The sequence below is a fragment of the Petaurus breviceps genome, unplaced genomic scaffold, assembly GCF_028583685.1.
Source record: "Petaurus breviceps papuanus isolate PSGF00001 unplaced genomic scaffold, PetGlider_PUasm1.0 90897, whole genome shotgun sequence".
Taxonomy (NCBI): Eukaryota; Metazoa; Chordata; class Mammalia; order Diprotodontia; family Petauridae; genus Petaurus; species Petaurus breviceps.
The window spans coordinates 6,443,991-6,459,120 of NW_027187374.1; the positions used below are offsets into that span (position 1 = coordinate 6,443,991).

Genomic DNA, 15,130 nt, shown 5'->3' on the forward strand with positions numbered 1-15,130 from the left:
AAGGGGTCAGGTTGGTTCTAATGCTACTGAGTTTAAAAAGCAATAGAGGATTTTTTTATTTGATCCTGGATGTAACAAGGGAGCCAGCGGAGTTGGTTGATTAGGGAGTGACATGATTAGACCTGTCCTTTAGGAAGGTCTCTTTTATAGCTGAGTGGAGAATAAACTAGAGTAGGGAGACCAATCAAAAAGCTACTACAGAGGTTCAGAGGTCATCTGCTGAGGGTGGTGGCAGTGTTGAAGGGGATATATACAAAAGCTATAAGTAAATATGGTAGAATTGACAAGGATTTGGTACAGGATACTGGGGCTGAGAGAGAATGAGGCACTGAAAATGATATGTAAGTTGTGAGTCTTGGTAACTAGGATTGTGGTACCTTCAACAGTAATGGGGAAGTTAGGAAGATGGTAGGGTTTTAGAGGAAAGAGAATGAGCTCAGTTTTGGAGTTTAAGATGCTTATGGGACGTGTAGTTAGAGATATCTAATAAGTAGTTGGAGAAGTGAGTTTATAGGTCAGGAGAGAGGTTAGGGCTTGATAATATCTGAGAATCATCTTCATAGAAATAATAATTGAATCCATGGGAGCGGATGAGATTACTAAATGAAATAATACAGAGGGAGAAGACAAGAGGACAGGACAGGACAGAGACTTGAGGGATTCCCATGGTTAGTAGGTAAGTCTTGGATGATAATCCAGCAAAGGATTCCGAGAAGGAGCAGCAAGACAGGTAGGAAGAAAACCAAGAGAGAAAAATGTCATTAAAACCCAGGGAGGACAGAACATCAGGAAGACAAGGGTGGCTGACAATGCCAAAGGCTGCAGTGAGATCAAGAAGGATGAGGATTAGATTTGGCAATTAAGAGATAACTGGTAATTCTGGAGAGAGTAGTTTCATTTGAAGGATGAAGCTGGAAGTAGACTACAGAGAGTTAAGAAGGTAAAAGGAAAGAAAATGTAGGCATTGATGGTTGAAGGCCCTCTCAAGGAGTTAAGCTACCAAAAAAGGAAGAAAGATATTATTGGATGACAGCTAGGGAAGATGGAGAGATGAAGCAAAAGTTTTGGGAAGGTAGCGGAGACATGAGCATGTTTGTAGGATGCATCCAATAAATAGGGAAGATACTGAACACAACTGAGTGATGGGATGATAATGGGAAGGTGAGGTAATCTGCTTGAGAAAATAGGATGGACAAATAGGTGTAAAGAAGGGCCCTTTAAATTCTGGGGAATTTAAAGTTAGTGAGCAGACCTGTTTGACACAGATAAATGAAATAGTCTGTCAATATGATAAGATTCACTGAAGCAAAAACAAATGGAAATTTTACTTGAAAGATGTGTCGTTTTGGAGAGAAAGACTATGTGTTTGCCAAAGCCACTGAAGATGCACAGTAAATTTTGTGTGTTCTCTTTAACAGCTCTTTGTGTCTATGTAGATATCAGTGAGAGTATACTAAATATTCTGAAAATTTTTGTTTTAAATAAAAGTTTAACAAAATGTGCTAATGTTAAAAAAAAAGAAGAAAATGGAAAGGAATGAGACCACTTGTGCATGTTTGCCTTGGTAAAGAGAAGGGTCATCTCTTTATGTGAGGCAGGGTTGAAGGAAGAGAAAGTGGCAGAAGGGACTGGCATGATAACAGATGAGAAGGAGGGGAAAAAAAGGGAACTCTTGGCAAAATGGTGTCATTTTTTTCAGTGAAATATGAAGTATTTCCTCTTCAGCTAAGAGGCTTGGGTGGGGGGAAGCCTTGGGAAGTTGGAGAAGTGATGGAAAGGTCTGGAAAAAGCGTTGTGTTAAGTGGGACAGTGAATAGATTAGGGAGGTATAAAAAGACTGCCCTATAACCTGAAGAATCAGTAGAGATGTGCAACATAATTTTGTAGTGGAACCAAGCACCATGGTTGTATATCCATTTTGAGCATATATTGGCATATGGAGTGAGATGTTTTCCCAGCAATTCATGTAAAAAAAAAAAAGAATTCTTCCAACACTAATTTATATTCTTAGATTTAAATGCTCAACAATTCTTTTTCAATTGCTTCTATTTCTTGTTTATGTAGCCTATCCCACGGATTAGCTTTTTCCTTTTTAATGAAATAGTTTCAATACTGCTTTGTAATTGGAAGCCTGATAATTCTTATGCTCCCTTCATTCACAGTTTTTTCACTGCTTCCCTGAAACTGTAGACTTTTTGTTCTTCCAAATGAATTTAGATGACATTTTTGTCTAGGCCTATGAGTATGCCCTTCATAATTTGACTGGCATGGCACTAACCACATTTGTAAATTAATTTAGGTAGTATTTTTTGTTTTATACTTTCTTTCAATATGCTCATATGCAAATTACATGATAAAGCAGCAATAAATTAAACAAGATTTAATTCATACCGGCTTTGCTGCACTATATCCAACAATTCCTGGGCTTGTCAATCCTCCTTGAGGTGAGGGCTGATTACGTCCTAAAATAAAATTAGAAAGAAATCATTAAAAAAACATACACATATTCCAGAAGTCCATTATATGGCCTAAGTTTAAATGGAAAAGTTTTTTTTTTTTTACCTAAAACATCTTTTCTTGTTGTTCCGGGGCTTTTGGGTGCTTTCAACAGGAAGGAAAAGAAAATCTGTCATAAGAATAATACTTCATGACATCATTACCCTTCTCATTAAATGAAAAAAACTGAGGGCAAGAAATGAATGAATGAAATTTCTTGAGCCTGCTTTAGATAAAATTATTATAGTGGATAAGACTAACACAGTTCTGATAACTTTTATCTGACAGTATTTTCCAGAGACCATTCAGTAATATGGAGAAAGTGGACTTTGCATTTCAAAAAATCCATTAAATAAGACTAAGGCACAAAATTTTGGCTTTTGGCTCTGACACAGATGTACTCTTATGGTAAAATAGTGAGGAAGGCAAGAATTTTCAGTGACATTCAGACCTTAATCTTCTGTCCTACTCAGGAGAAGATTTTTCTTAAGACTTGATTCTCGGGGGCGGCCAGGTAGCACAGCGAGTAAGAGCACCAGCTCCAGTGTCAGGATTGACTTGGAGATCAAATCCCAGGCTCAGACACTCAGCACCCACCCAGAAACACCTGGCCGTGTAACCTTGAGCAAGTTACTTAACCCCAATTGCTTAGGGGCGGCCAGGTGGCTCAGCGAGTAAGAGCACCGGCTCCAGTGTTGGGACGACCTGGAGATCGAATCCCGGGCTCAGACACTCAGCACCCCACCCAGAAATAACTGGCCGTGTAACCTTGAGCAAGTTACTTAACCCCAAAGACTTGATTCTCCAGTATAACGTCCCTCTACAAACTTGTGATTAATTAGTAGTACCTATAAATGGTTATTTTCTAGGCCATATCAGACAAAATTTCCCTTGGAGAAAACAAAACAAAACAAAAATAACAGTTCTGCACTGTTCAAGTTATATGTTGATCACTGTAAAATTAAACTGGAGTCTCATTATATAACATACTGTCACTGGGGATCATGCAGTAGAATAATATTATGGATAAAGTCATCTTATAATGAGGACCTTTTAGCATTATTATAACTAACTTTCCAAATAATCGGCTTCATCAATAAAGCAATAGCAAATAGAGTTAAAGCAGGTTCAAGTATAAATAACCATGCAAGATGAAATAAGAAAAACACTTAAATAGGCCAGAAGGAGAAAAACTGTCAGAGTAGGGGGTCTGAAAACTAAGACCCTGGACCAAATCTATCCATTTTTCCTCCTTCAGGCACAGGAAAGTGATATTCACACTTACAAAATGAGACACACATTTCTACAGTGCAAAAGTCTAGTTACCTTCCATCTCTTGCCTAGCTACCCCAGGGCTGGGAGGGCCTCCAAGACCTTTTTAGAGAAAGAACAGAAGCAGTATATTGCATAGCATAAGCAGCAAAATGAGAAAAGCAAGCACAAAAAGGGAACAATTTAAAAGAATTTCTAAGCTAAATGCATTTTTTTAAACACACAATTTTTGTTGTTATAAATATTTTTAAAGCAATCACGCCAAACCAAGTTGAAATAATACTTATGGATACCTATTTCCATCTTCTAAAACTCAAACAAATGACTTCTCTATGATTTCAGCCATTAAAGAATGATAGCAAGGACAAAGAGAAGATTTTACTTCATGCTTGTTCCATTTTTTAAAAGGAAAACTACCAAGATTCAACTGTATGTCATATATAATATTAAGTTATATTTTCAGCGTTAACAACATTAAATGAGAATGATGACCAGTTTACCTAAAAGGACTAAATGCCTGAGTGATGCTGCAATGTCATTCTGAATTGCTAAGATTCTACATATGAGAAAATAAACTGAAACAAAGAACTTTTTATGAGTTTGTTAAACTATCAAAAGATACTTTAAGAACTCTTCCCTAAATGCAATGCATTAGTAGGGTTATTTTTCCATTGAATATAGAAATATGAAATAATATGAAATATGAACATAAATGATACTATTTTTACTGAATTACCTATTTCTATTTAAGTCATTCAGAGAATTTTTTATATTTATGATGTTTTCTGCCCTGAATTAAGGTCCTCCATATATGAAATTTAACTAGAAAATAATAAATGAGAGCCACAGCCATGGTATATAGGTAACATTACCATTCTGTGTAAGGAAAATGGAAATTTTCCAGAGTTGCACTTTGCAGAAAACATGTAAATAAAATTATTTTGCTATTCTTATAATGTAAGCTTCCTTTGGCTTACCCTGACATGTATAATATAAAGAGTATAATATCCGGTTTTTTCTTTTATATTTTACTATCTAAAATTTTTCTTCCAATTGAATTTTGTGTGATTTCAATGTAAATCTAATTAAAAATAATACTTTTAAGTGATTAATTTTTAAGCACATAGTTTCTAATAAAAGAAAACAAAAGCACAAAGACATAATTTATGATAAGCCACAATAAAGGCATGCAAAATTTAACATATCAGATTTCAACTAAGGAGACTGGAAAACAGGTCAGAAGGAGATTAACAGAGGTCCCTTTGCTGGCAGGGGCAGGATTCTGTTACATTGCCTATACTTGGATCTGGGTCACAGTCCTAGGTCTTAGTCCCAGTGTAAGAAGGAGCACTAGCATACCAGAGTTTGTAGCTGTAGGGGAGTAGAGACCCTCATTATAGTACCAGGGGTGAAAAAATGCTTGTGGTCATTCACAAACTAGTGCACAGTATAGGAGAGAAGCAAATACAATTCTCATGATCCAGGGTCATGCATCCACATCATGGAGCCATTATGTGTAAGAGAAGGGACTTGAACCTAGCTCTTCTCAACCCCAAGCCCTGCTCTCTGTCCACTATACCACACTGCCCTCACTGAAACAGAGTGTTCTTGAATTTTATGAGTGAACTATATATACAGTAACTATTTAGAAAATTGTTAGCCTAATCAGTTATATTCATGGTTAAATTTTTAGGAAAAAAAATCCCTTCTTAAGAAGCCTGAAAAAATGTTTTAACTTAAGACTCAAACAACCTTTGGCTGAAAGGAGAATTTTGTGTTAGTCAATACATGAACATACCAAAATCCAGACTTGATAACAAACATAAAACTGTTACCTCCAAATTCCTTTCTAGCAGGTACAGGACTCCTACTCCCTTTTGAGGTAGTAAGAAAAGTATGCAGCACAAAGGAAAATGAGAGTTAATGATACAACTGGAGAGTTAGGAGAATCAGATGTTTAAATGGTACTTAAAACAATTCATTCATCATTTTAAATAAATTATCTAAGAACTGCACCAAAGGATCTAAGACTTATGGGATGGTAGCCATTATGTATTAGCATATAACTTCCAATTATGTGCTATCTTATAAAAATTTCACAGGGATAAGATGTTTTCCTCAGAAAACATATATAATAAATATGTAAAATTTAAAAATCTCAAATCTAATAATAAATTGTAAAGAAGTTACTGAACTAATTACATAAAATATTAATATTGAAAAAGGTAAAGACTAGCTTGCACAAAAAGAAAACCAATCTAGATTTCAACAGGAAAGTCTAGATACCTAACTACATACAATCAACAACAACAAAAAAATCACAGAGAAAAAAAATCATGTTAGAAAAATCTAATATACAAACATTCCATAAGTTTCAGAAAAGGGGTGACAGAAAAGAGTTAGGATATGAGAGCCAGAGGTTTAAAAACAAGCAATACACTAAAATACAAAAGGGCTGAATATAATTTTTTAAAAGTTCATTGACAGCTAGGTGGCGCAGCGAATAGAGTACTGGCCCTGGAGTCAGAAGGACCCGAGTTCAAATGCAACCTCAGACGCTTGACACACTTACTTTGGGCAAGTCACTTAACTCTAATTGCCTTGCTTTCCCTCCTCCAAAATAAAAACAAACAAACAAAACAAAAACACAAAAAAAGTCCATTGGAATAAAAACAAATTAATGGCACACACTATAAACAACAATGCAGTTACCTGAAGGAGGGGGTGGTCTTTGTGGTGGAGCTGGACGTGTAGGTGGGGCAACTGGACGAGGAGGAGGAGGACGTTTAGGCTCCAAGATCTGGGGAGACTCTTTTTGTGGTACTACTGGTTGAGTGTCAACAGGAGAATCTAAAACAACAACAAAAATCCATATATTTTATTTCAAAAATTACTTTCTCTGATGTGCTTGAAGATAATTAAACTTTTTCTTTTTGGAGGGGGGAGGCTAATTCAGTAAGGTACAAAAAGAACTAAATATCCTCATTTTGCAAGGGGAAAAATTAAGGAACAATGCCTAAGACCAATTTGAAATTGCAACTAGGATCTAGGCCATTTAAAGAACACCTTCTATGGGTAAAATGGCAGAGGAGGATTCCGGTGGTTCACAGTTGTTCACAGAGTTACTCAGCATGTGTGTCAGGCTCCTAAAGCATTCTGACGAGCTAAGAATTCATTGGTTTAGTCAGCAACACAGAAGCAGGATACAGAAGAAGCCTCCACAAAGTGAGGAGACTGAGATTCTAATTCCAGTTCTGAAACTATCTGGGTCAGTCTCATCAAATTATAACTTCCCTGAGCCTTAATTTCTTCACTGATAGAACAAGGTTGTTAAGGTACTTTCCAGATCTAAATTTGTTTGGTTATAAGATCAAATCCAAGAAGAATTTAAACAACAGTATGTCTATTTTTTGAAGGTTAGTTCTGCTATGTAAATATAATGAACAAGTTTGGCCCCAGAAAAGAATTAAGAAAATGCACTTCCTTTCCTTCCTTTTGGAGAAAGGAATATGGTATTATACAGCTGTTAGCTGTGGTCAATGTGTTGACTAATTCTGCTGAACTGCTTTTTTTTCTCCTCTTTTAAAATCTATTACAAAGGATAACTCATGGGAAGGAGAGGGAGAAGGTACATATTTGGAAGTGCACATAATATAAAAAAAACGCATCGATAAAAATGGGATAATTTTTTTAGGAAGTTCAAGAAAATCTAAAAGTCACCCAAACATTTTATCTATCACTTTATTTCTAATTATTATGTATCCTTTCAGTATAATTTATGTTCTTTGAGGGTAGAGACTTTTATTATTATCTTTGAATTCTCAAAACCTAGCCCAAGTATTTAATACATGTTGGCTAAATTTGTTTATGGAATAAATCTGTAGGAAAAAGGAAATACAGCCCTTTTCCTCTTTTTTCTTCTTATCTGTAAGGCATTACCTTAATGGTACTATAGTTTTCCCTCTTTGCTTCTCAGTATTGTGGAACTAGTTAACTACCAAGCACAGAAGCTATGGTCTACCCAACTTCCCAGGACTGGCTTCTTTTCCCTATCTAGCAAGCTTGGTTTCAGGTGAATGGGTTCACAACTTTCTTTCTGCCTTTACCCTGTAAATGGAATCAGCAGAGATCTTTAATAAAATGGGCTCTTTTCCCTCAGGAATATGAGGGGGTTTCTTCTAACTTTCCTTTAATCTAATAGTTGCCTTTGCACAGCTAGTGACCGTTCTCTTAAAGGCAGAATCCCTGCCCTCTCTGGGAGCAAGCTGTGGTATTTATTCCATGTGAAAGTAGCCTTCCTTTCTGATTCATCTGGGCACTGACCTATAGTCCATCTTACCCTTCCCCAGAATGATTATAGTTACTGCCAAGGTAGGAAAGTAACATTCCCTATCCCTCTTTTCTTTTTTCTAAATGTTTTCTTCTAGAAGGGTACATACAATGAGAAGATCCTCATTCAGTAAAACCTTTACCCCTTGTGAGATTTTGTCTCCTGCCTGTTTTGAGTATCTAGGCAGCCAGGTAGCGCAATGGATAGAGTGCTGGGGCCTAAGTCAAACTATAATAATATAAAAGTAAACACAAATAATTGAATTTATAGCAGTATCACACATCTGAAAATAAGATCAGGTCAAGGACTGAATACATGTAATGAAAGAATTAGATTCTGATAATATGAATGCATTTATTTTCCCTAGTGTATAACCCAGCTACAGTTTTTCTTCTCCTATCTTTGGCCTCATGAAAATAGGTATATTCATAAGATATAAAGGACTATGCAGGGCATGCCAAAAGTACAGTTCAGCCTTTTCAACTTTAATAGACTTTTTTAGATGACTTTTGGGACGCCCTGTATATTCCAGACCTTCAATGGAAGTTCTGAGGTAAAAGAGAGGTCTGTATGATCTATGTGCAATGTCAAAAACCTTTTCATTATAGGGGGAGAAAACACACACAGGACTACGTTAATGTATGAGGATACTTGCTCTGTGAAGGAACTGAAGGAACAGAAGGCCCTGGAGGCCCAGGAGGTCCAGAAGCTCTTGCTGGTCCTCGACTTGGTCTGGCAGGAAGGGGAGGTGGAGGAGCGTCAGCTATCGTGGGGGACTGGCAGGGGCTGGATCGAGGGGAGCAGCTTGGGGAAGTTCCAAGACTAGAGCTTGAAGCTGGTTGTAGATGCTGAGGAAGAATTTCTTCTACTTCTGTACTGTAGTCATCAACATCACCTAAGGAAAAAAATAGTAATTTCTTTTATTAACAAACAGGGTATTTTGAACTTCCATCAAAATGAGCTTAATTAATAATAATTATATAAAATCATATAATAATAATAATGATTGATTTTTTCTTTTTTAGTCTTACTTTCTATAATATTCACTAATTCTATGATTTAAAGGGCTAAATTTCAGAGTCCAGAATTTGCAGGATAAATTCCACAAGCCATCTATCAACTTCACAAATAAAATACAGATTAAGAAAGTAGGTTTATTTGAAACAAACCTAAAAACTATTTAATGAAGCTAAAGGAATAAGACAGTCTACATTTCAAGTCACTTTAGTTCTAAGTTTGACAAATTTACTTGCAAAATTCTGTAAAGGGTAGGAAACGAATTCAATTCTAGAAACACATTAAGATATATAGGAAGTTACTTGAACACAACATATATTTTAATAACCAATATATTTATTACTAATTAAAATGATACAGAATTGTAGAAGATAACTTAAGGAAGCAAATGTTCAGTAGAACCTATGACTCTGAGAATGCAATAGCTTACTTATATTTCTATTTGTTCCATTCATCTTCTGGGTACATGAGTAATTAGGTTCTGCCCCAAACTTATGCAACAGTTACATGTGTTTATCATCCATGTCTCCCTAACAACTTAACAGTTTCTATTTTCTAATATTTTGACGCATTTGTTATTTTATCAATCATGCTCTCTAACAACACAGATTTAAGTTCATCCATGCCTGCCCATACTGATTACTCATTTGTATAGTCTCATAAATACAAACTGTTATCACGATGTGCTGTGGGAGAAGGTAGCAGTGGGGAGGAAGTGGCTTCCTTTACATCTATTACATTACTTAAATATCATATGGATTTTGCCATTTTGAAGTTCATGTTAAAATTAATGAGATCATAGTGCCAGCTGCTGGTTTTATCACAATAACAAAATAACATGTTCGTGTGTGTATATACATATATATATATATTTGCAAATGACAGTAATTCAAATTAGGTTTCATTTTATTAAAAAAAATTGAAACAAGAAATACAATATGAAATAAAAACAAATACACACTGCTAATGTATATCCTAAAAAAGTGGAAGAGAGAGTATCTTGGCACAAGTTTTTTTTTTAAAGCATTATAAAGAAGAAACCTCTTTTTAATGAAGGGGAAGAACTTGCTGGAGGGAGCATACTATAGCAAAAAGAGAACTATGTATGGAGTGAGAGGACTTGGGTTCAAGTCCCACCTCTCACAGTTACCTGTATGACCTTTGGCAAGTTACTTAAATTACTTGTGCTTTGGTTTTCCTCATCTAAAAAATTAGAGGGTTGGGCAAGTGGACTTCTGTGCTCCCTTTCAGTTCTAGATTTTATGATCCCATGAATAACACAGAGCTATAAAATTTACATGTTCAATAAACAGACCTTCCATGACAAAATCTTCAGCAACTTCTGCATCTTCACCAAGCAAAGTTGAACTTGCTGATGGTGGCAATATAATACTAATTTTCTCCAAATTCATTTCTTTTTCCAAATCAGCAATCCAGTTTGGGCTTTTTAAGGTAATAGTTATGATTCGATCTAAAAACTGTATTTGGAGGAAAAATACAAATTTATTAACAAGAAAATTAAACCTTCTGGCATTAAAGATACTTTGTCCCATTCTTTCCCAGATGCCAGAGTGGCTAGAAGGCAGAGCAGGTCATACAGGGGCCCTTTCCTGCTCCCTGTTCAGAGAGAGATAGCTGGAGTCATGACAGGAAAATAACTTTCAGTAATATTCAACCAGCGCTGATAAAATCACCAGCTATCAAAATGTAAGCTATATCCCACCTAAATCCCACACTTATTTCCATTTATCTTAATTCCATTCCTCCCATGTCCCCCTACAGTCCTACCCACCCCACTTTCACTGTGAATATTCTCTTCACTAAAACTTCCCTTCATTTTAGACCTCTTCCTCTTGGGTTCCTTCTGTCTATTCACACTCACAAGAGACCTGGCTCCCACCAGATGATATAGAATCTCTAGCCATTTTCTTTACTACTGGCTACATAGCTCACTCCATATCCTGATCCTAGTGAGAGTTGGAATACTTCTTGTTCACCACTGCCAATTCAAGACTCCTTCTTTGATGCCATCAATCAACACCCTCTCCTTGTTTGAAATTTACTTATTTTTTACCCAGTCAAGATCCTAACAACAGTTATCTAATGTACCCCATAGCATTTGTTCTCCTTCCTCAAGGAATTCAGGTTTTCCTCTTCATTCCAACATCTTCTAAATATTCTAACTTCCCCTTCCCAATTCCTTAATCTCTTTAATTGCTGAGAATTCCTCTATTCCACAATAATTAATCATGTACACAGATGTCACTCTTTATCTCATGATCACCCTCCAGTGTCCTGTTTCAATGAACAAAATTCCTGAAATGCTTTTATCAGATCCATACCCTCTTATCATTCCATCTCTCCCTATGCTTTATCTGTCCTAAAGGTAACGCATATCTCCCATGCAATACTGATTTTCTTCAAATTAATTTCTTTTTCCAAATCAGCAATCCAGTTTTGGCTTTTTAAGGTAATAGTTATTCTTCATCCTCACTAGGACTTCTACTCAAATACTCTTCCAAGCTGTCAAATCTTTTTCTTTCTTTCCCAATATCAACCCTATGGCAAACCAGTTCCTCTAATCTCAAATTTCTTGTTATTTGTGATTTTGTTGTGCTTAGTTTTTTTAGCATTACAAAAGGCTCCAAAGAATAGTTTTCAAAGGATCAAAATTGTAGGTCCTTCCAACAACAATGGAAAGACATGTGGTGGGCATAAATAGGCTACAGTATAATACCAAAAAACTGTGCAAAAGAATGGTATAAAAGATGATAAAAAAGATGCATGACTGGAAAAAATAGACAAACTGGTCAAATAACATGAGTAAGAGATAACAAGCAGACAGCCAGTGTAATCCACTGGTACTCGTATAATATTAGGAAAGCCTGAGAAATGTCCCATCCCAATATAGTAATTAAAAATTAAAAAATAAATAAAAACCTTGATACTTACATAGCATTTTGAGGTTTACAAAGAATTTTACATACTTTTATCTCAATTATCTCATTTGATCTTTATAACAATTCTGTGGGTAGCTACTATTATCCTATTCTTATGTTACAGATGAAGAAACTGAAGCTCAGAGAAGTTAGAAGTGGTTACAAAGCTAGTAAGTGCCAAGAATCAGAATTACAACCCAGATTGGTCTTCCTGACTCCCAAGCCTACAACTCTTCTTCATCCTTATTCTCTGTAGAGGATTTACAGGAAGTCAAGGACAAGTTGCAGAGGATGGAACATGTTGATGGATTCTGAGCTACATAAGTATAGGGAAAATACACATTGATATCACAGATCCACTGAAGCATTGATTTCAAAACTTTTAGTGAAAGCTAACTTGTTGAAATATGTGATGAATAATACTTATAAAAATGGCTACTTTTCCTCTATATTTCAGCAGTTGTTTATAATACAAGTAGTAGTCTGTGATACAGATCATCAATATAATACTAAATATTCCATCAGATTGTGCCAATATAATAAAAAATGCACAATTCAACTTATGGGTGGTGGTTACCTTAAATATTACATAATAATGATAATGTGCCCATGTGTCACAGTAAATCCTTTTCTTCTGAGTGCTTCTGGTCTTCTTCATTATAATCTAATGACTATATATTTCAGAAATTTATGATCTGACTGGAAGCAGGAAGAACAAACTTATAGACAAGCTAATTTGTAGAAGTTGAGACAATTCTGTGTCTGTCAATAGTATGATCTGTGCCTAATAAGTCAATAATATTCCTGAATAAAGAACAATTTTGAGATTTTAATTGAATTTAATTTTTAATTGAGATTTAGTAAGGTGATAAAATTATTTACTGAAGAAATTAAAAAGTATTATCTATAAAGAAGTAGGGACACAATGGAATGAACTGTTGAATGATTTTCTTCCTACCTTGCTTCATTTTCACTATTTCATATAATCAGCTAAGTGCTAGTTGACTGCATATTCTATAGGTGATATACAAATGCCCCATGAAAAATATTTTAAAATTTCAATTACATAACAAACTATAATGAAAGAAAACCAATTTTATAAAAGGTGGTGTGGGGTCCTAGAAAGAATGTCAGACTTGGAAGTCTGGAAAACAAGGGTTCAAATCTTCTAATATTTTCTAGTTGTATAATTACAGGCAAGTCATTTAAGCTCTCGGGGTCTCAAATAAGATGATTTAGAGAACATGATTTGCAAACCTTTAAAGTGATCTGTTTATCTATACCTGTATGAGGATGTGTGTGTGTGTTCTGCTATCATTATGACACCCATCTTTTCTTATTAAACAATATCAACAGTAGTTAAATTTTATGGTTATGCTGTGAAGTGTGGTATGGTCCTGAGACTTAAACAGAAAATATTTCTATCTATAATTCTCTAAGACTAAGAATGACTATCTTTTATAACTGGCTATTGCTTTAAAAAAATTTTTTTAAAAATGACTATCTTTTACTAATTAGCATGGCTAGATCAGATCAATATAGTTATAACTGCTTAGGAGACCATTTCAGAATCTTTTGGAATCGGTAAGACAGTGCCTTATACAACATAGGCGTTTTATAAATGTTTATTAATTTGAACAAAGGTTACATTACCTCTTTACCATTTAGGCTCAGAACGCTCAGGGCAGAACTTCCTTCCAAAAATGTTACCCACATTTTGTCTTCTACAAACCTTTAAGATAATTGTAAAGAATGTCAGTTACTTTTATTGTAATAATTTGATACCTCACTGGCTTATTCAGTATAAATTTATGGTTGTGAGAATACCAAAAGATAAGGCATTTTTTTTTGATAAAGCATTTTTTAAAGGGAATTTTAATAAAACCCTGCTTTCAAAGGTAACAATCACTAGCTAAGTATTAAATTGTAATGGCAAGCAAAGAAGTAGTTAACACCTTGTTTCAGCTATTTAGTCAACACCTTGTTTCAGTTCTTGCCCATGATTGTATCAAGTCTTTGTTGAGAAGCAGAACTTATGAACCCCACAACTTGTGAACTCCAGTTGTTGATACAATAAGAAAGGGAGGAGCTAATGACCATGTATAAGGAGAAGCCCAGGCTGGAGAGAGCAGAACTGAGAAGACAGAAGAACTGAGAACTGAGCAAAACTGAGAAGAGAACTCTTGTGATGGCAGTTTGTTATGTCTGTGTTGATGTTTGTTTGTGATACTTTCTACAGAATCCCTGAGACCTTACTGGAAGCCCCAAAAGAGGATTTTCTGGTTATCTGTTTACAGAAGTCCTGGACAAGGGATTTGGAGGTCCTGGGACTTTACTGATGATTTGTATTGACCTCTTGGACCTCGTTTGTGAGTCTGTGTTGATTTCTATACTGATGTTGTGTGTTGAGTTCTCAGATCTTGTTGGTGGGTCTGTGTTGATTTCACAGGCAGATAGTGAATTGATGATGGTGCTAGCTATGTGTATGAATGTTGTTTTGGCTCTGTTAAGCTTTGTCTTTCCAGAAACAGAACTGTGAAGGACCTGAGGTAGACTGGACACTGTGAGCTTCAATATGGAAGAGGAACCATGGAATCTGAGAGCCAGCCTTGAGTCAAGATGAAAAGACCTCTCCTTCTTGGGTACCTAATGCTGACTGAGAGGATCATGATTTACTGTGACGTAGGGGTGGAGAACTTTGATCTTGTACTTTGTGTCCATTAAAGATTTATTGAATTAAGGACTTACTGAATGATTGTACTTTGTTTAAAACTATTGGCCACTTTGGTGAAAACTATGTGGCCATTTTAGTGATAAGTTATGTCACAACAATGTGAATGCTATACTTTGATTTTTGTGAATGTTTTGCCTTAATTTACTGCTGAATAAATAGAGAGTTCACTATACTATACAATCAGAACCTTGAAGCTGTTCACAGCAGCAGTCCTTTGGAAAGCTGCTCACGCTTGGCTTTACATAAATATGGTTCTTTATCATTAGGAAAAGAAACACAAATGAAACAAATAGAATGACAGCTATCAGTCTTTTCCTTAGAGAAACTTTTCTAGGCTTGGCA

General features: G+C 35.5%; 1 protein-coding gene across 9 annotated transcripts in view; it reads right to left on the reverse strand.

The window, feature by feature from the left end:
* The window catches only part of SYNJ1 (synaptojanin 1), a 117,552-nt gene that overhangs the window by 12,743 nt on the left and 89,679 nt on the right, over positions 1 to 15,130 (reverse strand). For 4 of the 9 annotated variants that reach the window (XM_069074911.1, XM_069074907.1, XM_069074913.1 and 1 more), the window contains 8 exons: positions 13,708 to 13,786; positions 10,431 to 10,593; positions 8,754 to 8,993; positions 6,481 to 6,618; positions 5,604 to 5,642; positions 3,823 to 3,870; positions 2,563 to 2,601; positions 2,392 to 2,462 (listed from right to left, as the gene is read on the reverse strand). In XM_069074911.1, coding sequence (XP_068931012.1) covers positions 2,392 to 2,462; positions 2,563 to 2,601; positions 3,823 to 3,870; positions 5,604 to 5,642; positions 6,481 to 6,618; positions 8,754 to 8,993; positions 10,431 to 10,593; positions 13,708 to 13,786 — 817 coding nt within the window. The remainder of the gene's footprint in view (positions 1 to 2,391; positions 2,463 to 2,562; positions 2,602 to 3,822; positions 3,871 to 5,603; positions 5,643 to 6,480; positions 6,619 to 8,753; positions 8,994 to 10,430; positions 10,594 to 13,707; positions 13,787 to 15,130) is intronic. The other 5 variants (XM_069074915.1, XM_069074910.1, XM_069074909.1 and 2 more) reach the window with 2 other exon arrangements.